The following is a 22,399-nucleotide window of genomic DNA, read 5'->3' as shown; positions in this document are numbered from 1 at the left end:
TTTGAGTATGTTTTTGCATGTTTGGCAGCATACTTTTAGGTCATGAAGCTAAACGGTGCATCATCTTTTGTTATCATGATATTTTGACTCCAGATGGAGCTGAAAGGATTTTGGAAACTTTGAATGTTCTTATGTAACTTTCATTTTAATCCAAGTCAGTGAGTCTGAACTTCAGTTGTAGTAAATGGGTCATACATTGAAGTGATTTTGGTCGTAAATAATGACAAAATGGACCCTGTAACCAAAAGTTATTTGTGTTTTTTCTAATGTTTCATGGTACAAAAAGGAGCATATGTACCTCAGGCATAAAAGTAGACTCCTAAAGTGCGCTAACAGAGCAGAGCTGCAGAGTCCCCTTCTCTCTGTTTATTCAACCTCACAGACTGACAGAAATATGACTTTACAACACTGCTAACATGCCATTAGAATACCTGGAACATTACATAAATATCACAGAATACTTTATTTCAGTATTCCAGGTTTTATATCATTTCCTGTGAGTGTTAGCACTAGGTCAGATCATCAACTTTTTCCAATTACTCCAAGCATTTTTCTTCCTCACATGCCCTCAAGCTCTGACTTCTTAATTGCCAAGTAAGTAAATAAAAGTGGTAGTTTCCTCAGTTGGAACATGTAAGCTGTACTTATGTAGGGCAATGATCTCACAGCAGGCATCAAGTGTGGCTAAAACACTGGCAGCACTCTTTAACTGTACTCCCCACTTTCCTGTTTGATAGCGTTTCCACTGAAATATCATAGAGTCTATAATGACACCTCAGAGCCGATGAGCACAGCCAAATTTGAGTTTACCAGCTAAACTGTAACTGCAAGTTTATACTTTAGGTTTTGACCCAGCAGCAGTAGCTTCCTGAGACATGTGATATGAGGTCAGCGAGGCTAAAAGCCAGATTTCCTCAGCTGGAGATGAACCGAGTGATAGAGAGCTGAGGAAGTGGAATCAGATCTGCAATAGGAAGTAAAGGAGGATGGGAGAAAACGTTTCTACTGGGGATTTGTTTATTTTCAGCTGATGAGAGAAGATAGTCAACTGACAGTAACCCTAAATAGCTTTATGTGATGGGAATGGGAAACAAAATCCCCAAAAGTTCTGAATGGCAGGTCTAGGTTTGTTTTTTACATCAGAGAGTACTCACAGATAAACACTTTATTTAAAATGATGTAGGGTTTGTTTGAGAATTGAAGGTACACATTAGGCAGGAGGTCCTCACCCACATAAGTTTGAACTTCACACAATTCATTTTCTAAATTATGGTGATCTTTATGTACCGGTGTGGACCTTTGATGGATCAGTTTATGACAGAAAAGTCTTTATTTTAAAGGAACCACAAAAGATTCAGTTGTGGTGTGAACCTAATAATTGCATTTTGGGTGTAAAATGGAGATTTCATTAGAGAGAAAAGTCAGCGCAGGTTGTCTCAGTAATGTTTTAATGTTTTTTGCTATTTTCCTAGTGCCACTAACAGAGACAAATGCCTTCTAAACTCTGAAAATAAATCACTAACCAGCTTCACGGTGGTTTGGTTGTGCTGCTCCTGGAGCCAAATGTTAATTTCCTTCCCTTTAATTATTTGGATCATAAACGCCTGACCAATTAGCCTGTCTCTTTTTGTTTCAGCACAACTTCTTGCACCAGAAGCACTTTCTTGCAATGCTGCCTTTGTACGAGCAGTATACAATTGGAAGAACAAAAAAAAAAACCCTGCCCACTTGTATGAGCTGTTTCCATTAACTTTCAAAACTTATCTTCTTAAAAACTTTTCATACCTGAATGAAAGAGCCTTTTTAATAAAAGTGGCATGAGCCTTAAAATGTGAGAACTGTAGGGGTTATCTTTGAGCCATTTAATGTTTTTTGGCTCAAATTCCCGTAAAAGCTAAAAAAAAAAAAAAAAAGAGCTTTGGTCTAGACGAGTACATTCACTGGACAGCCAACAAAACAAAATGAAGAAGATAATGCTGCTCCAAATCCTGACTTTCACATGCAGGCCTGTCCAGTTAGTTTGAGAAATCAATTATTTAGAGTTTGTATCTATGTTATATGTCGTCTACTTCATTAGTTGCACCTTGCTTAGTACTGGGTTGGACTCCCTTTTGCCTTCAGAGCCGTCTTAATTCCTAATGGCACAGATTCAACAAGGTCCTGGAAACATTCTTCAGAGATTTTGGTCCATGTTGACATGACAGTTTTACAGTCGCTGCAAATTTGTCAGCAGCACATCCATGATGTGAATCTCTGGTTCCTCCACGTCCCAAAAGTGCTTTGTTGGATTGAGATCTGGTGACTGTGGAGGCCGTTTGAGTACAGTGAACTCATTGTCATGTTCAAGAAACTAGTTTGAGATGATTTTGAGTTTTGTGACACGGTGTGTTATACTGCTGGAAGCAAGATGCTACACTTTGGTCATAAAGGGATTAACATGGTCAACAACAATACTCAGGCAGGCTGTGGTGCTTAAACAATGCTCAGTTTGGCTCAAAGTGCGCCATGCATTCATGTTGTCTACACCAAATTGTTACCCTTCCATCTGAATGATGTAGTAAAAATGAGACCAGACAATACTTTTCCAACATTCTGGTTACTCTGTGTTAATCGCAGCCTCAGTTTGTTGTTTAAATGGAGTGGTACTTATGCTTTTCTACTCTAGTTGAGCACTGAAAGTATTTTCTTACTACAAGTCTCATTCACACATTAATACAAGCATCTTTGTCTGTGTTTAAGCACTTTTAACTTTAATTTAACCGATTAACGCAGCTCTGGATTCAGTATCTGAGAACTAGAGTCTGTGTTAGCAGATGAACTGCTCCATCTCCTGAGCCACCCGGTGTGGTCTTCTGCTGCTATAGCCCACCTATAGCCCTTCAGAGATGCCCTTCTGCATTCCTTGGTTGGTGTATCAAGTGAAAACTAAAGGATTTTATTGAACAGAGATTCATTTTTTGTCATTCTTTAATGACAACAGGACTGTAACCATTTCTCCTTAATAAAAATATTATTTATCTACCAACTGGCTTTAATCTACTACGCCTATTACAATGACTTATTCATCACTTTAAGTTCTTAATTACCATTGTTTTAACTCTGTATTTAGGTTTTTAAAAAATGTATTTTATTGGCTAATTATTTTGTATTAACTATTTAATTCATTTAACACAATTTTTTTTAACTCAACATTTTTAAGCCATTTGTCTTCTTTCTGTTGGATTTATTTGTCTTTGATCGGTTGAATATCTGTAGAAAACACTTTCCACAGTGAGTACACCACTGCAGTTAAGAGCATGGAAACTGAAGTTCAGCTCTGTGAGGGCGTGCCTGTTTGTGTTGTGGTGCCCCAACGCCTTTGGCTCGGCTGCTCCGTCTGAAGCTGTAAATCTTACAACTACACATGCTGTGATTTGTGTAAATAAACCAAATCCCACCGACAGACTCAGGAGGAATGTGTTCAAGTCCAACTGTGGAAACAGTTTGCAAGACTGAGGAAAATATGCACATTAACCCACCAGGTCTGGAGGTCACAAAGCAGAAATTGGCCTCGGCTCACACCGATCAGGGGCTCAGTGGAAAAGCCGGGCTGTAAAGTAACACATGTTTGGTTTGTCTTCTGAAGGCCTACCTGTTGTCATGAGTCAGGAAACTTGAGTCAGTGAGAAAAAGGTAGAGCTGTGTATGCTAAACCTGGAGTGAAAGCTGAGTAAATAAGCTAAGAGCGATCAAACAGGGGCAGGGATAGCTTTCTCACGCTCAGACTGAGGTGAGGCGCTCCTTTATGAGCACAGAAATTTATTTTTGCACTGTACCTTAGAGTTAGCTTAACACCATTAATGGAGACGTTTGGAGTGGAAATGTGGGACAATATCACATCTACAAAAAAATATTCTTAGGAAATAAAAGGAAATAATTAAATTTTCAGATAGTGAAATTTTCAAATATGTGATTACAGGCATGATAGTTGTATCACTGGCTTTGTTTCTGTCTCACTATGGGTACTTATACAGGAACTGTTTTATAGCTTTCTAGTAAGGGTCGTCCTTTGTAGCTTTCTTAGAGTGTACTTTGCCTGACAGCAAGCAAGCAGGGTGGTAAAAACACAATATAAAGACTTGTGACATCCTACAGCAGACTGATGCTGGTAGTGTTAGTATAACATCTCATCACGTTGTTAGGCCTCTTGCCCCTCCTGGAGCGGAGGCTATCGGCAGCTGCCCCTCAGCACTCTCAGTCCTGAGTTGCCTTTATCGCCCATCCTATCCCTGTTATGCTGATGTGTGTCCCAAGGGCTCGAGGTCAGGGACTGTTTTGTGTTGCTGGATGTCGGCTTTCTCAGGGTGTCCTGAGCCATCCCCACCTCCTACTTGAGATCTTTTCTTCCTGGACTGTTGCTCTGTCTGCTGCCAAAGTTGATTTTAATTCAACTTTTCTAGCCAGTTATCTGGGAAGTGTTAGAGCTGAAACTGTTGTACGAAAGTCTGGACTTTACCCAAGGAAGCATTTGTATACAGACTGACGTTTGGGTTGAACAAATACAGCTTGGTGCACCAGACTTGGGGTCTTGCTGTTTCTGGTTCATGAAAAGAAATGAGAGGGGAATAAAACAAAAACTAAGTTTTGAAAGAAGCCCATAAGCCCACCTGAAACCCAAATCATCATTTCAGAGGCACTTTTAAGACATAAATGAAGCAGTGTGGCACAGAAAAGAAACATGTCTGTACAATCATTACTCACCTTCTTCTTTCCGCTTGTCCACGTTTGATTTTCCTCTGCAGCTTTTCTTTAAATGTTTTCCTTACCTCTAGCGCCCTCTTGTGGCTCTTTACCTAACACTAGGTTTTTCCCTCTCTTATCTGCTCCTCCTGAGAAACGATGACAATGTATTAACAGCAATGAATGACTGTGCAAAAAGACCAATCTATAAATGATTAACAAAAACAGAAATAAATGTAAGGGCCAAGGATAGGTCACGAATCACCTGATGTTTATTTGCCACTGTCAGTCATTGCTGTATGGCTATAAAGATTTTTTTTGTAAATCTGCTATATGTGTATCAGATTGTTTTATTAGTTTGGTGTTGGACTCATGCTCAATTCTGATACAGTTTTTTGCTTTCTCATTTTATGACCAGAGTCCAAGGCAACCCTAAGAAAATATTTGATTTACAGCCTTGTTTACTTTCCATCAGATTTCATTCATGTGTTTCATCTCTGGATGTGCAAGAGAAAGTGTTTAAAAGGTGCTCATAGTAAAAAATAAATAAATAAATAAATAAGAAACTTAACAATTAAGGAATACTTCGGGAGTTACAAGTCAGTCCTGCAAGTTGAAACTCGATGGGTCAGAAAAACACCACTTTTTGGGAATAGAAGTCAAGTCTTATTTCATTTTAAAGCTTTGAGTTATTCTTTTTAAATGTTTTTTTGTTTTCCAGAAAGGAAAAAAAACTAAATAAAATTTCACAACTGCTTATGCAATTCACCAAAACACCCAGAAAGCTCAAAACGATGAAATTTTATTTCTAAAAAATTATTATGTCCTATTGTAAACATAAGTAATTACATGCAAATTAATTTGAGTTTAGTTCATTTGTATTAAGTTTAATTAATTGGGTTTCACGTCACTTTGAAGTGTACCAAGAGAGAGTTGCTACACAAAGAAACCAGAATAAAGCATCTTATTTTGAAAGTGTCGGCAGACGGAAGCGCTAAGGGGTACTGAGCTACCTCCTGGAGATAAAGTCGTCGTCACGGTCTTTAGTCACGCACTTGAAAGATGTCTGCAGGAAAACAAGGAGACGCTCTGTGCTTCTTTATCAACGGGAAAAAGGTAGGTTTAGAGTTTTTTTAATGTTATCATAGCGACCGTTTTGTTTTCTGACAGATAAAATCTGCACAGTTAGCAATTTCCGAGGTGACTTTTTACCTCGCGCTGCTGTTAGCAAAACTCTTAATATCATTTTTAGACAAGCACAGGTGAGTTAAAGTAAAACGTTTGCAAGTTGGAGGTGTAATGACCTTCACACATGTTGCGAAGTGAACAAAAATGCAGGAAGAAGAAGACCTTAGAAAGCTGTCATCTATATTGGTTCTGAAAAGGTAAGGTGCAGAATAAGTGCAAGCACACACAGGACTGCGCATATTCTTACGAGTTTGTAAAAGAGAAACAAAATGGGCATTAAAAAAACTGAAAGCAGGCCAAGTTCTGCAAATCAAAGAGAAAACACCTGGCTGACTCACGCTGAGCGACAGTTTCTTTGTGTACCACACCGTTCAAACTTCTCCATCTTGGCCTCAAAACAAGATCCTGAGATTTCGGTGCAGGACTTTATGGCTCAGGGTGCTTTCACACGTGCGGTGTCAAGTCGTTTTTCCACCTCTTGCAGTGTATTTATGCAGGTGTGAACACAGTAATCGTTAGGTGTACATTACACATGTGAGCTAAAAACGTCCCATATGCGTTGTATTCTCAATGCATGGAGGTGCTTTAGATGTGCAAAGGTCTATACGGGCTAGCAACCAGCTGTGAAAGGAACGTAAATCCTCAGTTTTCTCACACAGCGCCTTCATCCTGTTCTCACTTTCGTTGCTCCTGCCCCAAAACCATCCGGCCAATGAGCGGACTCGGTGTTCTCACGTGGTTTGTAGTGACGCAATTTGGTTGGCTTGGAGGTCACTTTTGTTTTCACACAGAGAAAATATTAACCAAAAGCTACAAGTTTACAAACTCATCAGCTGATTAGGACCAGAGTAAACAAGCTACAGGTTTGAAAACGCCCTAACATACCTCAAGCTGGAAGGATGTGCAACCAAAGCACAGGTGCTCTTCAACGTTGTCAAGTCCAGTTCACACTTCTTATTTAGACAGGTGTGCCCAACATCCACCCATCCAACATCAGTTGTAGGTCGACTGGCAAGTAACGAGGTGGCCTGCAGAGAGGAGATCCAACATTAGAAGGCATGGTGCTCTACCAACAACCTTTACTCTGATGGTGGATTACAGGACGTCCAAGAAAAGTGGACAGGACGCCGTCTTCATCAGTGGTGCTGAGGTCGAGCAGGTAACAAGCTTGGAAATCCTTGAGGATCTGACGAGGTCTCTGTAAACCGCCTGTAAGATAAAGAAGTCCCTGAATCTATTCACCTCCTGAACAGGTCGTAACAGGTCAATACCTCTCCGACTTCTATTGTAACTAGGGCTGCCACGATTAGTCGACTAGTCACGATTACGTTGACTATCAAAATCGTCGACGACTAATTTAATAGTCGAGGCGTCGTTTGAAGCTTTGTAAGATCACAAAAGAGGCAGGAATAAGTAGTAGGATTTAAGAGTGTAATAACGGACTGAAACAGAAGATGGCAGCACTGCATATAAAAGGATGCCAGCTGCCGTTAAACCCCGAAGAAGCAGCTGTGTCCCAGAATTCATAGCGTGGCCCAGCTCAGTTTCCAACAATGGCGGCAGCTAGTTAGTTTTAATATTACTCTTATTACTCTTTCTGTGTCACAAAATAAACGTTTAACATATTTTCAGGCGAGAATGTAGCTGTGTAAACCTCAAATATCTGCTCAGTTTATCAAGACACCACATATTTTCAAAAGCGCTCCGACGTTTTCAGAGACGTCTGTTACCCACTAGCTCGATAGCTAGCCGGGGGCAAGGCTCACTACAGCCTGTGAGAACACCGGACTCCCGGCAGATCGTTTTCAAACACACCGCTGTCTTTCGCTGCTCAGGTTAAAAAAAAAAAAAAAAAAAAAATATGTGTGTGTGTGTGTGTGTGTGTGTATGTATGTATGTGTATATATATGTGTATATATATATATATATATATATATATATATATATGTATGTATGTATGTATGTATGTATGTATGTATGTATATATATATATGTATGTATATATATATATGTATATGTGTATATATATATATATGTATATATATATATGTATATATACACATATGTGTGTGTGTCACTTAGATAACTTAAAAATGTTATTGTTTGGCTTTTTTTTAGTATTTTATTTGTTCCTGAGTAAATCTGTTTGGCTGAGGTCAAAGTTATAGTTTTTACACAGCTGAATAAACGTCAAGCAGACAGCTGATTATCAGAAGTGTGAGATGCTCGAGAATATACTCCGGTGTCCTGTTATATTTTAGATAGCAAGGAGTTTATTAAACTTCACCGAAACAATCTGCAAATTTCAGTAAAATTTAATAAACTATCATGTCTTTATTTTTAGTTAGCACATACCTTAAACACTTAAAGCTGTAAGCTAATGATAGTTATATAAGAGCAGATGCTGCTGGTGCGTCCAATTCGCAAAAATAATCTGTGACTAGTCGACTATCAAAATAATCGTTTGTGGCAGCCCTAATTGTAACCACCAGTGTGGTATTGCACCTGAACAAAGGGCTCTGCAGCAGGTAGTAAAAGCAGATGACTGCACTGTTGGCACCCAGCTGCCTGCCATCACCTGAAACGTTTCATTCAGTGTTCACGTAGCATGACCTCTGACCCCACTCATCCTCACAGTAGACTTTGGACAAATGAAATGAAATTCTTTTTTTAAACACTCAAAAAGAAACAAAAAAGTAAAGAAAACTAATTAGAAATTGCAAAACTATAACTTCTCTGAGCTGCTGTTGGGTTGCCCATAAATTAGTGGTGCGGATTTCCTTGTGCTTGTATACTAACAATAAAGTGAATAATCTGAATAGTTTTTCACTAATGATGGCAACATTATAATGCTTTTAATGCAAGAAGTCATGTGACAGTAAAATACATCATGCTGACCCCTTATAGCTCAAAAACGAAAGCAAACTGAGTGATAATTGTAGAAATATCTAAGTTAGCTTAAATGTTTAGCCTATAACTAGATTTTAATTCTACTTTTAACAAGTGGAGCTTGGTGATTAATTTTATTTAATCATAAAAATGCACATTAATTTAAATGTCAAATGTAAACTTTCACAGTAAAGTGTCATCGGTGCAGTTGACAGTTACTGTTGCCCCTGATTACATCCATCCATCCATGTTACACCTGTCTTATATATTATTGTTCTTCTTAGAGATAAAACTCTAACATAGAGCTGGGCGACAGAACGATATGTATTGCGAAATAACTTTTTCTCGATAGAAAAATGAAACTATTGCGATAGACCTCATCTCTCTCTCTCTTCCTCTCTTATAAAAAAAAATGAATAGCCAATACAAATTAAGTAGCGCAGAGCCGAACCAATCACAGCCGCAGTGTCACGTCACGTAACTTGTTACGTACAGCTCAAGTGCCAAGCCGCACATGTGTATTTGTTTGGGAAGCAGCCAGCCGCCATGCCGGCCGGGTAATGGAGGAAATGAGTGTGCCGACTAGAGGAAAAATCAACCGAGAGCTTGGGTGACCAGGTTACCAAAGAGAACACCGATGACGGTTCCAATGCCGGAGAGATTGTCGAAAGGAAAGGCCAGAGAAGTTCTGTAGTGTGGAGGTATTTCGGCTATTTGAAGTCTGACAAAAAGAGTAACGCGCACTGTAAATTGTCCCAAAAGCATGTTCCCACAAAGTCTGGAAATACAACAAACCTTTTTTATCACCTGAAGCAGTGCCACCCACTAAAGCACGCTCAATCTCTGACTGAAAGCGCTAATTCGTCATCGAAAACAACCAGGGGAATCCCTGCGAAGCAGCAACAGTCAATTGAGTCGGCTTTCTCCAGCGTCTTACCATATGACATAAAAGCTAAGAGACATAGCAACATAACGAATGCCATAGCTTACTGTCTTGCTAAAGACATGATACCAATAAACACGGTCGAAAAGGAAGGATTCAAGCAGCTAATTAAGGTACTGGATCCTCGTTACCAACTCCCTGGACATAAACATTTCTCTCAGACAGCGCTTCCAAAGCAATATTATATAAGTTAGTCAATTTTGTCTCTTCTGTAAAATAAACGAAGATTTATTTTTAGAATTAATATTTTATTTCTAAGTGGAACTGACACTTTAGTCTGTTTTGTTCTATTTTGAAACTTAAATGCTTTAGCGGCTACCTTTTGTGTAGTTTGTAATATTTGCCTTTATTTTGCCTAAACTGAAGCCTCATTTTAAGTACATCTGCCCTGTTTAACTTATTATGGGAAATAAATATTTAAATCAAAACAAGCTGCTGATTATTTCACATTGTACTTGTGAGCAACAGCACATTTAAATCTTACATGTATAGTTATTTGGCTTATATCGTGATATATATCGTTATCGAAAAAAAAACATATCGCGATATGAAAAAAATCTTATATCGCCCAGCTCTACTCTAACATTAAACTGACCGTCATCTAAGCTGTAGGCAGCAGAAGAAACGTGCTGTACATTCAACACACAATCTGTTTAGTGCTTGACGTACCTCGTCACGTCTTCCACAGGCAGATGTGCCGATTACGTGCCCTCACTTGTTGCTTGTTTCTGATCAGATACACTGTAACAACTGCCCTTTGTCTCCTCTCGTCCGACACAAATGGAGTTTTCTATCTCTTAACTATCACTTAGATAGCAGGCAGTGATCCACATGTGACTTTGAACATGGTTAATAAAATATTCAAATCACACAGATTATGAAGTCTTACCAGTGGAGATTTTAGAAACGATTCGGTGTGTTCTCCTGGTGCCATATTGTCTTGGTTCTGGTGGGGTTTTATTTTATTTATTTATTTTTTTAAATGCTTGAATGACTTGTAGGCTGGTGTTAAGTGGCTTAACAACCAAAAGAACATACTGGGAGTAGGTCGAGTGAAAAAGCGGTCAGTGTCCAAAGAAAAGCTTTGAAAGACCTTTAGAGAGCCAGGAGAAATATTGATCAAGAGTGCTTTAAAGTATTACAGGATAGTCTGGCTGCTTGGTGACAAAGTATAAAGAAATGAGGGCTGGCTCAAGACTTTTGCCCAGCACTGTATAAGCAAAATAAATGCAGATGTTAGAACTAATTTTCTTTGGTCCTGTTAAAACAGGTGACTGAGAACCATGCCGACCCGGAGACGATGCTGTTGCCCTTCCTCAGGCAGAAGAGTATCCTTCAGACCAGTTTTCAGTTCACCTTCGCTGTTTAAATGTTAATACTGGTGCTGTCAGCTGCGTTAAAACAGGCTAATCCGCGTTAATGCAGATTGGGCCCGTGTAAGGGTTACTCGGCATTAACGCGTTAATGCGGTTTAAACGCGTTAATGCTGTCATCACAACTAACGCGATTAACAATTAACCCATCTGGAGCGCAGACTGACTCAAAATCCCTGAAATGTCTGTCAACGCATTTCAGGCAGTTTGTCCGTTCTGTGCTCCAGATGGGTCGAGTGTGTTTTTTTTAAAAAAAAAAAAAAATTAATCGTGATGACCGTGTTAATGCTGACAGCCCTAGTTAATACCTTAGTTGTAAGCATTCGGTGGACTTGTCTTTATCCTTGACTGTTGACTTCAGTGAAATTAACTGGAACCAAGTACGGCTGCGGCGGAGGAGGCTGTGGAGCGTGCACAGTTATGGTGTCGCGCTACCAACCTGCAACGAAATCCATCATGTATCCTTTATGACGTCACACCACCTGATACTGCTGGGGGTTTTTTGTTTTTGTTTTTTTTTCCCCATTTTTGGTCATTTTGTGGCTGTCTGTGCATATTTAATGCAAATATCAAAGTTTAAGATGAACTTTAAGATTCAGACTGCTCTAAATACTCAAGTTTTTTCCTACTTTTTAATCTGCACATTGGCTTTCAGTGTTTTTAGACCTTTTAGGGTCTCATAGAGACAGGGGTTTAAATGGCTTGTTTCAGGGGAAGAACTGAAGGACTCCTTAATGCGCCAGTATCAAATACATGAACTATGAATCATGCCACTGTAGAAGAGTCCATAAATATATAATCGAGGGGGAAAAAGTGTGAGTTCTGTGCTGTCAACCAACTTCACACTGTTTATGATTAATATGTGAGCAGCTAAAAGATGCCAGTGCAGTTGAACATCTGCTGCTGTCAGTGTATGTTTCACTTGGGCACAACGTCAGCCTTAGGACTGGAAAAATCAATTTGTTTGGTCTCTCAGCCTCTTTAAGTGAAATTAGATTTGCAGAAAACAGGAGAGAGTGTAAGTGTTGGCTTGTAATGAGCAAGCCTGGTATGGATGACCACACTGAACTTGTTGGCTAATGGTCACTTCCCTCCCTGACAATGAAACAATACAGTCTGTTTGACTCATTCACCTTCCTGTAGCTGAGGAGGAGATAATGGGACACACACTGAGAGGAATCTGAAACGATGTTGAACAGAGATTTTAAAAATGAAGGACAAAACCACCAAACAGTTTAAAGCTGTCAGGTTTAGGGGATTTTTTTTTTTTTTTTTTTTTTTGCCACAATCAGCCTTATTACACGGTCTAAAGCAGTGGTGGGGAGCTCCAGGCCTCAAGGGTCGGTGTCCTATAGGTTTTAGGTATCGCCCTGAGTCAACACACCTGAATCAAATGATTAGTTCATTACCAGCTTCTGGAAAACTTCGAGACATGTTGAGGAGGTAATTTAGCCATTTGAATCAGCTCTGTTGGATCAAGGACGCGTCTAAAACCTGCAGGACAGCGGCCTTTGAGGCCTGGAGTTGCACCACACCAGGGCCCGTATCCCTAAAGAATCTTTGTGCAAAAAGTGGCTCCTAGCGGCCAAATTCTAAGAAAATTCTCAGAGTCATGACGTTTTCTTAGAATTTCCCCTAAAAGTGACACGACAATCCCAGTTAATATAAAAGCTATTCCTCAAGATTCCTAGCGCTTAAAAGGGCTCCTAAGGCGAGATCTGCTAAGAGCAGGGAAGAGGACTTTTAGTGGCTTAGGAGTTCCCCTAAGCAGCTGCACAAAATGGCCAACAGAAGAGGCAGGAGAGATGTCCTACAAACACTGGATGACAGGGAATTATTGAGATGCTACAGATTGGATCGTGCAGGAATCATGTTTGTGGTGGATCTCCTTAGAGATGCAATTACTTCACCAACTCGACGCCACAACGCTATTACACCGGAGACGAAAGTAATCACAACCCCGAGGTATTTGGCAACCGGGAAAATGCAACAATGCAGCAGTGATGACTTGGGTCTGCAATCACAGACATTGCTAAAAGCTGAGCCGTGTTACCCTCGTTAAGACCACACTGGACTTGTAACGTTGTGATTTCTACTTCATTAAGGACAGCCTCTTGAGATAGGCAATCTTGTTTTCAACGGGGTCCATATGGGAGTGAAAGTACAAAATATGCCAGCTAGGATATTTATATGAGCAAATAAGACACGAATCATTATTTGAACAGGGTGTAATGACTTTAAGTTTTCACATATTTTAGATTCTAATGGCTATAACCCCTACAGCTTACTATTCATTTTCCAGATATTTTCTTGAATGTGAAATATTATTTACAATTACAGTCAGCATAAGATTAGAGTATATAATATGTTTATTGATTTGAGGGTACATCCTTTGCTCATTATCACCAAAAGCTTATTTCCATCAAACTTGTAGGATCAACCAATCACGGCTTTTGAAATGATGACTCATACCTAGCAACGGGGTCAACCACACCTCCTCACTAAGATAGGATTTTCCATCCATTCCTTGCTCAGAGTTCACTGAAAATGTTCTGGAATCACTTCTAAGCTAAAACTCCTGGCAAGGAATTTTTAGGTTAAGTTAGGAGCTCTCTGAGAGGATTCTCAGAATCTTTAGGGATACGGGCCCAGATCTTTAAAAAAAAACAGACATGGTGAGTATCATTTTGGTATTTTACTTGCGCACATTATCTTCACTGTGGCTGAAAAATTCCCTTCGTGGCACGCACGAGGGCTGTTCCTGCATCCAGTAGAATCTCTGGATTAGTTTGGGGTTATATTCTTGAACGTTTCACCCTGCTTGTTTTGTTTCACAACATGTCCTAGCTGTCAAAGAATCCTTCCACCAGCTCTGGCTCCGGTTTTGGATCCAAAAGTTAGTTTAGCTGGAACTTGGCTCAGCTATGTTTATACTTAGTATCACAAACTATAATATATTTTCCTGTGACTAGTGCAGGTGGTGCTGAGACGATAGCAGGCAGTGGAAACACTGGTAATACTGGTCCACATTGCATCACTTTAAAATAAAAGGTGCTGTACTTACTGCTAGTAGGTCTAACAGTAGCTGTGTGCACTGTAACAGATGAAGCCCCTCCCTGTGGATGCACAGTTGGGATGTTGACAGTAACATTTGGCTTGTCCTGAAGATGTGGGTTCGGGTTAGGGCTGCTCAATTAATCGAATTTTAATCACGATTACGATCTGGGCTTTCAACGATCATTAAAAATGACTGAGCCGATTATTAGCACCTCCCTCGTGCTTTACTCTCGCGCTGCTCCGTGTGGCAAATCGAGCGCACCTCTCTGCATTTCGAACACACGTCACAACAATTAAGAGGACCGAGGAAGCAGAATTTATTTGGAGAGGAGTGACTGCCGTTGGTTGAAAAGAGGTTAAAAAAAACAAAAAAAAAAAAAAAACAACTTCAGTGGTGTGGAAACATTATGGGTTGGCGGAGTCAGACGTGGATCAAGTAGACACAGTGTGTAAACTTTGCTACGGTGTCGTAGCTGCACCACAGAGCAACACTGCAAAGTTCACTAAACATAGATGTTTACATTTTTCATTTATTTTTTTATATTGCAAACATTTGCACTGTTATCAGTATTTGCACACTATTTTATATTATTTTTAATGTCATTATTCAATACATTGTTATTGTTAACCCTTTAAAGCCGGTCAGAGCGGCACGCTCCGTTTTGCGTAACTATTTTTAAATCCCTGTAGAACCTGAACTTTGTAAGCTAGCGCAATAATTTGTTTTGCATATGAAACCAGAGGAGTTGTACTTACATCTGATGCCATCAGCTTGTCCTCTGTCACGGTTTCCTTCCACATATAGCTTTGCAAAAATCGCATAAAAAGCGCTTGCAGGAACAAAAACATAATATTCCAGAAACACGCTTTGCCGATCCGATCAGCTGTTCGTAACACTTCCCACATTGAACAAGACGTCAACGCGAACTATCGCATGTACGTCATTTCCTGCCCGAAACGGGAAGTGATGTCATTTTCGCGGAAAATGAAGTTTTTGGTGGTTTTTTTTTTTTTTTTTTTTTTTTTTTTTTTTTTACTTGCAGGCCTTAAAAGCCTATACTGGTGCTTTTATAAGTCATGTTTGACTTTTCTGAATTTGTTTCTGGGATGCTTAGAACTCGAATTGCACTGCTTTAAATAGTTTATTTTGATGCACATGCTGTTTTATTTGCATCATAGGATTGTTTTTTTTGTTTTTCCTGCAGTATATAAAAATTGGTGTATCTCCAAAATAAAACTATGAAGACACTCAAAATAAATTTACTGTTGTAAACTATTTTTTGCAACTTTTTTTTTATTTAAAGTTTTGAGGGATAAGCCTCTTAAATTTCTCCAAGTAGAAATGTATGTAAAAAAACAAAAAACAAATGATTTTCTTTTTTTTTTTTTTCTTTTTTTTTGTAGTTTATTGCACTTTTTTGCAATTAATGTAGTTACTATGGACTTAATGCATATATATATTATTAAAATATGGGCTATAACAGTTGTATTGATGTATAGCAACTTGAAATGCTCCCACAAATGGCACTACAGCATGTAAAAATATAATATAAGCTCTGGCGGACTTGGTTCTATGGTAGGTCTTAAAGGGTTAAATAAATATCGTCAAATAATCGAGATCTCAATTTCAGTGAAAATAATCGTGATTATCATTTTTGCCATAATCGAGCAGCCCTAGTTCGGGTGTTCTGTGCAGGTCTTTTCTTTGTGGAGATAGTTGTAGAGAAGAAGCTTTAGAAAACAGTACAGGTGCATGTAGTGTTGTTTTAGTGGTATTACTGCTTAATCTGCTAATACTTGCCTTAAGTCACCTTTACTTGTACCATCAGCCATTACTCAGCCAACGCCTGCCTGCTGCCGCTCTGTCAGCTCCACGGAGCCGCAGTCACCACAGTGGAGGGCATTGGCAGCACCAAGACCAGGATCCACCCGGTGCAGGTCAGTTCCAGGGACACCCCTGTTATTTATGTCATCTACGTTTATTTGGAAAGTTCGCTTTTATTCCAAAACATTCCTCCTGATGAGTTGTTTGGCTAATTCTGTGATTACATTTTAATGGCCAACTTTATTTACATGCAAACAAACTGTAAACCAAGTGGGGGGGGGGAAACAACTGCAAACACAAGATAAACTGTTAGGTTTGTGGTTATGTCCTTCCAGGAGCGAATAGCCAAGGCTCACGGCTCCCAGTGTGGCTTCTGCACTCCGGGGATGGTGATGTCCACGTACGCTCTGCTGAGGAACAAACCGCAGCCCACCATGGACGACATCACCCAGGCTCTGGCTGGTGTGTTCACTCTCATTTGAGTTGTTTGTTTTTCTGCTGTCATAGTTTGTCACATGTAACGGTGAATAGTTGTGTTGCCCAACTTTTGTCCTTCCTGTCAGTAAATGGTACAGTCACTCTCTCCAGTCAGCTGAACACACAGTACTTTTTTAGGAGAGTAACCACTCTGACTTAAAAGCATTCAGATATTCTACTTTTTTCTTGGGGGCTCTTTTGAATTTTGAAGATTATGGCTTGTAGTTAATGAAAATCAGAAATCCAGTATTAATTATGGGAATATTTATTGAGATGAATAAAAAAAGATTTGTAGTACAGAAATGTCCAGACTGTAGGAGTCAGGTAAGGCGTGTTGGCTGGCAGGTCAAGTTTATTTATAACTAACTCGGTCACACTAGCTGCAGGGCTCGCAAAATTTCAAAATCCCTGGTAGCCCTTCAGGCAGGGACTCTTCAGTTTTTGGTAGCCCAAAATAAATTTAAGTAGCCTGAATTAAAAAAAAAAAAAAGAGCAATTTTTTGATTGATTTGTTTCCTGTTTTGTTTCCTTTACAATATTGTACTTTAATGTATAATATTGTAAAGGAAACAAAACATTAATCAAAAAATTGTTGAAATGCAAATTACAACATTGTATAAAAATTACAATCATCAACTCAAATACTTGGTTCTGATTGAACAGAAATTTCTATGAACTTGTAAGAACTAGGGCTGGGCGATATATCAAAAATTTATCGTTACCGAAATTTATGACTCTCATCGACGTCATTTTGCCCATGTCGGTAAATTCGGTATTTAAAAAAAAAAAAAGAAAAAAAAAAGAAAAGGCATGTGCAGGTTGGCGATGTTCATGTCCCTTTAAGACGCTGTGCTACGTTACAGACTTGACGGGGTGGAGTCACATGACTCTACTACCTGTAACAAGACGAGACACGGGTGAACAAATGGAGGACGATTTAAATGTTGAAGCAGCAGCGACGGAGGTAGAGCTGGTGGAGGAGGAAGAGGAGATGCTTGTTAACAAAAAAAATGCATCATCAATCGTTTGGCAACATTTTGGATTCAACAAGGATGATATTGATCAAAAAAATTGTTAAATGTAAACTCTGCAAAAAGACTGTTGCGTCAAGTCAAGGTAACACAACCAACCTCTTCCGCCATGCAGCACAACCATGTGATTCAATTCGAAGACATAAAAAAAGCTCAAAGCGAGAAGAGAGTAGGAGGACCAGCAAAAACGTCTTCCTCCACCAGGCAGCGGTCAATAACCGAAGCATTTGCTAGTACTCAACTATATGAGCGAACTTCAAAAAGATGGCAAGAAATCACAAATGCTATAGGCTACCACATAGCAAAAGACATGGCTCCTATTGCTACAGTGGAACGCAACGGGTTCAGACACTTCATATCTCTTGTCAATTATTTTCATGAACTCCCATCACGAAAATATTTTTCAAAAACTATCATTCCCAGCATGTACAGCACAGAGAGGGAAAAGGTTGCTGCTGAATTGAGATACGTTAAGCACGTTGCAGCCACATCCGATCTCTGGTCCAGCCGTGCAATGGAGCCGTATATTAGTCTCACAGTTCATTACATCGACAACAAATGAGAGCTGCGTACCAGAGTGCTCGAGACGGCCTATTTTCCATCTGATCACACGGGGGAGATGGTTGGACAGGGGTTGAGAGCGATGCTGTCTGCATGGAACATCAGTGAAGAGGACCTTGTTGCTATAACAACTGACAACGGCCCAAATATTGTGAAAGCTGTCAAGCGGGTTTTCAGTTCTGGAGGAAACATTGTGACATGCCTCAGATCCTGCCTGAAACCTGACATGGTCAATATGCTTGTGTTTCTTAGCAAGAACCTGGAGTAAACACTACTCAGGTAAACATCTACAACAGTAGTTTGACTGAACCGCTCAGGATACCAAGTCTGCTGCTGCCCCTTGTTGAAGTGCCCTGTTCAAGCCCTGCCTAATTTTAACTATCAGTGTTCTATTGAAGTTTTTTGCAAACAGCACTATTTAATGTTTTTGTTTAAGAGTTTATAGTTTTCACTAGTCACATGGCAGTGTTTAGTATTTATTATAGTTTTTTCTGTGTTCAATTGACATTTGTGTTTGACATTATTTGTTTACAAGTTATAGTACCTCAAGGCCTTAGCAGAGAGGCCTTTGTCCATGATGGCATTACATTTGCACAATCATTGTTTACTTTGTGAATAGCCAATGTGAAACATATTTATTATTAAACTATTTTGTTTACAAGGGATACACATTTTTTTTTTTTTTTAGAGAGCATGGTTACATTTTGTATCCTACACTTTTTTTGTTCAGTTAATAAATCTTAACCACTAAAAGTACTTGCTACTATTGTCTTCATTTATTTTCAGTGACATTTTACAGTCCTTTAAAGTGGTAATAATATAATTGCAATGAATAGGTCTAGGGGGAATAATATTATCAAAATAACTGGAGGAACTATGATGCCTGCCACAGCCCCATCAAATGGAAAAAAAATGTTTGTTTTTGGCACTTGGGGTGGTTATCAACCTCGATAACGATAAATGGACAACTGCTCAATTTATCGTGATATTGATTTTAGGCCATATCGCCCAGCCCTAGTAAGAACTGTAGGACATGAATCACTCTGTGTCAGATCCTGAATTCGAAATTTCCACTGAAGTCACAGGTAAGAGGCAAGTGGAACCAAGATCGAGGCCATTTGCTTTTTGAAGTTTGCAAAGACTGCTAAATTGTGCCAGTGGTAGTTCACTCTTTGCAACATAGTACGCTGTTTTAAACTGATTTTCAGGTTTATTTTAAGTATGTAATTTGCAATTACTGCTCAGTATTGCAGACTGAGCAATATGTGCTTCTTTTGTGGTTCGGACTCCTTCTGACATTTCTTTGGAGGTGGAGGAACATCACAGTAATCGCTTAAAGGAGCTTCTTCGACATCTTTAAGAGTTCTAAACAAATGTCTGTCCTCCTCCAGAAAATCTTATGTACGCAAACACGCGTTGCAACTTCTTATCTTGTGCGCGTTTTTTATTTTGACAGCGAATGCGCACCTGCGGACCACTTATGTGCAGCCCTGGTTATTTAGCTCGTCATATTGCAGCCACAGAAATTCTTTTGTCCATGAAACCATAAAGCTGCACTTTCTTTTTGCCTTATAGTCTGATTTGTCATAACTTCTCCGTTTTGTGGTAAGCTTTTCTTTGGCTGTCACTTCTTCACCCTGACCTGTCTTATTTGGCTCAGCAGAACTAAAATATATATCCTGCTGCTTTTACACACGCACTCACATAAGCTCAGCGATTCTCTGCGCGATCAACCTCTCACATGTTTAAGCTGCGGGAGATTTCACTTGTCATGTTTGCGTAGTAAGCTAACGATTGATAAGACGATGTCAGAGGAATTGGTGCACAAATTATCATCACTCACAGATCAGTACTGTCACTCTCTATACACAGTTCGCATGATTGCAAAGTGAAAGCAAAAAAACAAGCGCAAATTCAAACGCGATTTCAATATGTCACATATTGACAGTGGCTCACCGATGCCAATGACATAATTACCCAGCTACATTTCTGAAAGAATGCAAAAGCATTGCCATATATTTTTCCTTCCTACGATAGGCCAAAAGGGCAGGGCAGAGATAGATTTTGGTAGCCCAACTGGAAAAATCGCTAGCCCCGGGACGTCGGGCTAGCGATTTTGCGAGCCCTGAGCTGACAAATGCTGGTTGGAGAATGGGACGCCATTCCACATTAGTGTGTGACCAGCATGAGGAGGAGGTGCCAGGCTGCTATCCCTGCGCAAATACTTTTTGTGTAAAGCTTATTTATTTTTAAAAACATTTGAAGATGATTAATTAAAGGCCGGTCGAAGCGGGCACGCTCCGTTTTGCATAACTATTTTCAATCCCGGTAGAATTGCAACCACATAAGCTAGCGGAATAATTTTTTTTTCTTTTTCTTTTTTTTGCATAAAACCGGAGGACTTGCATCTCATTCATTCAGCTTGCGCTAGGTCATTTCCTTCCACATATAGCTTTGCAAAAAATTGCATAAAAAGCACTTGCAGCAACAAAAACATAATATTCCAGAAACACGCTTTGCCGATCCGATCAGCTGTTCAGAACACTTCCTATGCTGGAGTAAATGTTAGCGCGAACTATCACATGTCCGCCATCGACTGCCAAAACCAGAAGTGACGTCATTTTCATGGGAAACATAGTTTTTCCCTACAGGGAATTTAATAAGATTTATTGTTGTTTATAAAAGTCATGTTTGACTTTATGCCTTTCTGTATGGTTCCTGGGATGCTTAGAACTCAAATTGCACTGCTGGAAATGGTTTATTTTGATGCACATGCGGTTTTGTTTTGTTTTTGGTTTTTTTGCAAATTTGCATTATAATAATTATTTTCCTGGAGTATATAAAAATTGGTGTATCTCAAAAATGAAACTATGAAAACACTCAAAATAAATTCCTGTGGTTGGAAACTATTTTGTGCAACTTTTTGCATTTACAGTTTTGAGGGATAGACCTCTGAAATTTCTCTAACTAGAAATATGTAGAAAAACAAACAAAATAAAACAAAGATGATTCTCAATTTATTTTTTGTAGTTTATTGCACTTTTTTGCAATTTATGTAGTTACTATGGACTTAATACATACATATTTTTGAAATTTGGGATATAACGGTTGTATTGATGTATAGCAACTTGAAATGCTCCCAAAAACACTACAGTGTGTTTATTTAAAAAAAAAAAAAAAAAAAAAAAAAAAAAAAGTGAGCTCTGGCGGACTTGGTTCTATGGTGGGCCTTAAAGGGTTAAGTCTTGAGTTGCATCTGCAGGTGTTCTTGAGGCCCTCTCCTCTCCGTGAACGTGGCATTTCGGCTTCATGCCTGGACAGCAAACTAGTTACTCTTAAAAACTTGTGGTGAAAATCTGTGTCAGACCTCACTTGGACATCACAGTTAGGGAAAATGTTTTATACAGTAATATGAGAGAGGGTGGGAAAATTGCATGAGAGCCTGCCTTGTAGTTGATGTATGTTCCTACCCTCATGTGTGATCTGCAGGTAGTGAACAAAGCCAGGTTGCAAAGAGTAGCTGGAGTCGCACGTGTTTTTATAATTCACGGCTTCTTGTTGGGGAAAACTTTGATATGTTTTGATGACATTTATCATCGAAGTAAAATGAACTCACTGTGGCGTTTCTTCAGGTAATCTGTGTCGGTGTACCGGATATCGACCCATTGTGGAAGGCTGCAGGACCTTCTGTCAGGTACACTCTAATTTAGGCAATTTTTTTCACATTTATATAAAAAGAGAGAAATGTGAGAACACGAGTATAAACAAATTGATACGTTGATGCCAACAGGAAGCCAACTGCTGCCAAGCCAATGGTGCTGCAAACTGCTGCCTCAATGGAGAGAAAAATGGTGATGAACCTGAGCAGGTGAACCTGAGTTTTTTGTTTTGTTTGGTTTGTTTGTTTGTTTGTTTGTTTTTTTTGGGGGGGGGGGGGGGGTTCTCTTGTTTTCCTCTCATTTTACTGCTGCTGCTTTTAATGAAGCACATTCTTCTGACCTTTAACTGCTCAATCAAGCCATTAGCTTTGGTGTTGCTGTTCTTTTTATGCACTGCTCTTGAACACCTGATCAACAGTGTAACAGTCAGTTAAACTTCAAGGACATCAGTGTCCATCTTTATGCTGAGGGGACCCTGATTCATCAGAGTACAGGACAAAGCCCGGCTTTGTGTGGCCAGAGTGTGTAGGCAGCTCCTGGACGAAGCATTGATTGGCCTTCACGTTCCTCAGACCAAAAGCCACGTGAGAACCTCAGAGACTTAATGAGTCAGTGCCTCAAACACTGCCACGTGGAGCCACAGACAATTCAGGAGTTCAGTGATGGCCTTGCCTAGG

The 22,399-nt window shown here is 39.5% G+C and overlaps 1 protein-coding gene across 2 annotated transcripts in view; it reads left to right on the top strand.

The window, feature by feature from the left end:
- The first annotated feature begins 5,705 nt into the window (after positions 1-5,705).
- The window catches only part of aox6 (aldehyde oxidase 6), a 31,605-nt gene continuing 14,911 nt past the window's right edge, over positions 5,706-22,399 (top strand). Inside the window, exons 1-8 of one of the 2 annotated variants that reach the window (XM_080877552.1) lie at positions 5,719-5,835; positions 6,870-7,066; positions 11,010-11,067; positions 11,474-11,570; positions 15,999-16,107; positions 16,330-16,456; positions 21,696-21,757; positions 21,854-21,931. In XM_080877552.1, coding sequence (XP_080733678.1) covers positions 6,995-7,066; positions 11,010-11,067; positions 11,474-11,570; positions 15,999-16,107; positions 16,330-16,456; positions 21,696-21,757; positions 21,854-21,931 — 603 coding nt within the window. In that variant the 5' untranslated portion in view covers positions 5,719-5,835; positions 6,870-6,994. Of the gene's footprint in view, positions 5,836-6,869; positions 7,067-11,009; positions 11,068-11,473; positions 11,571-15,998; positions 16,108-16,329; positions 16,457-21,695; positions 21,758-21,853; positions 21,932-22,399 lie in introns of both variants that reach the window. The other variant, XM_080877553.1, reaches the window with a different exon arrangement.

Source organism: Rhamphochromis sp. 'chilingali' (assembly GCF_963969265.1).
Source record: "Rhamphochromis sp. 'chilingali' genome assembly, chromosome: 3".
Taxonomy (NCBI): Eukaryota; Metazoa; Chordata; class Actinopteri; order Cichliformes; family Cichlidae; genus Rhamphochromis; species Rhamphochromis sp. 'chilingali'.
This window is presented reverse-complemented; position numbering and strand designations above follow the sequence as displayed.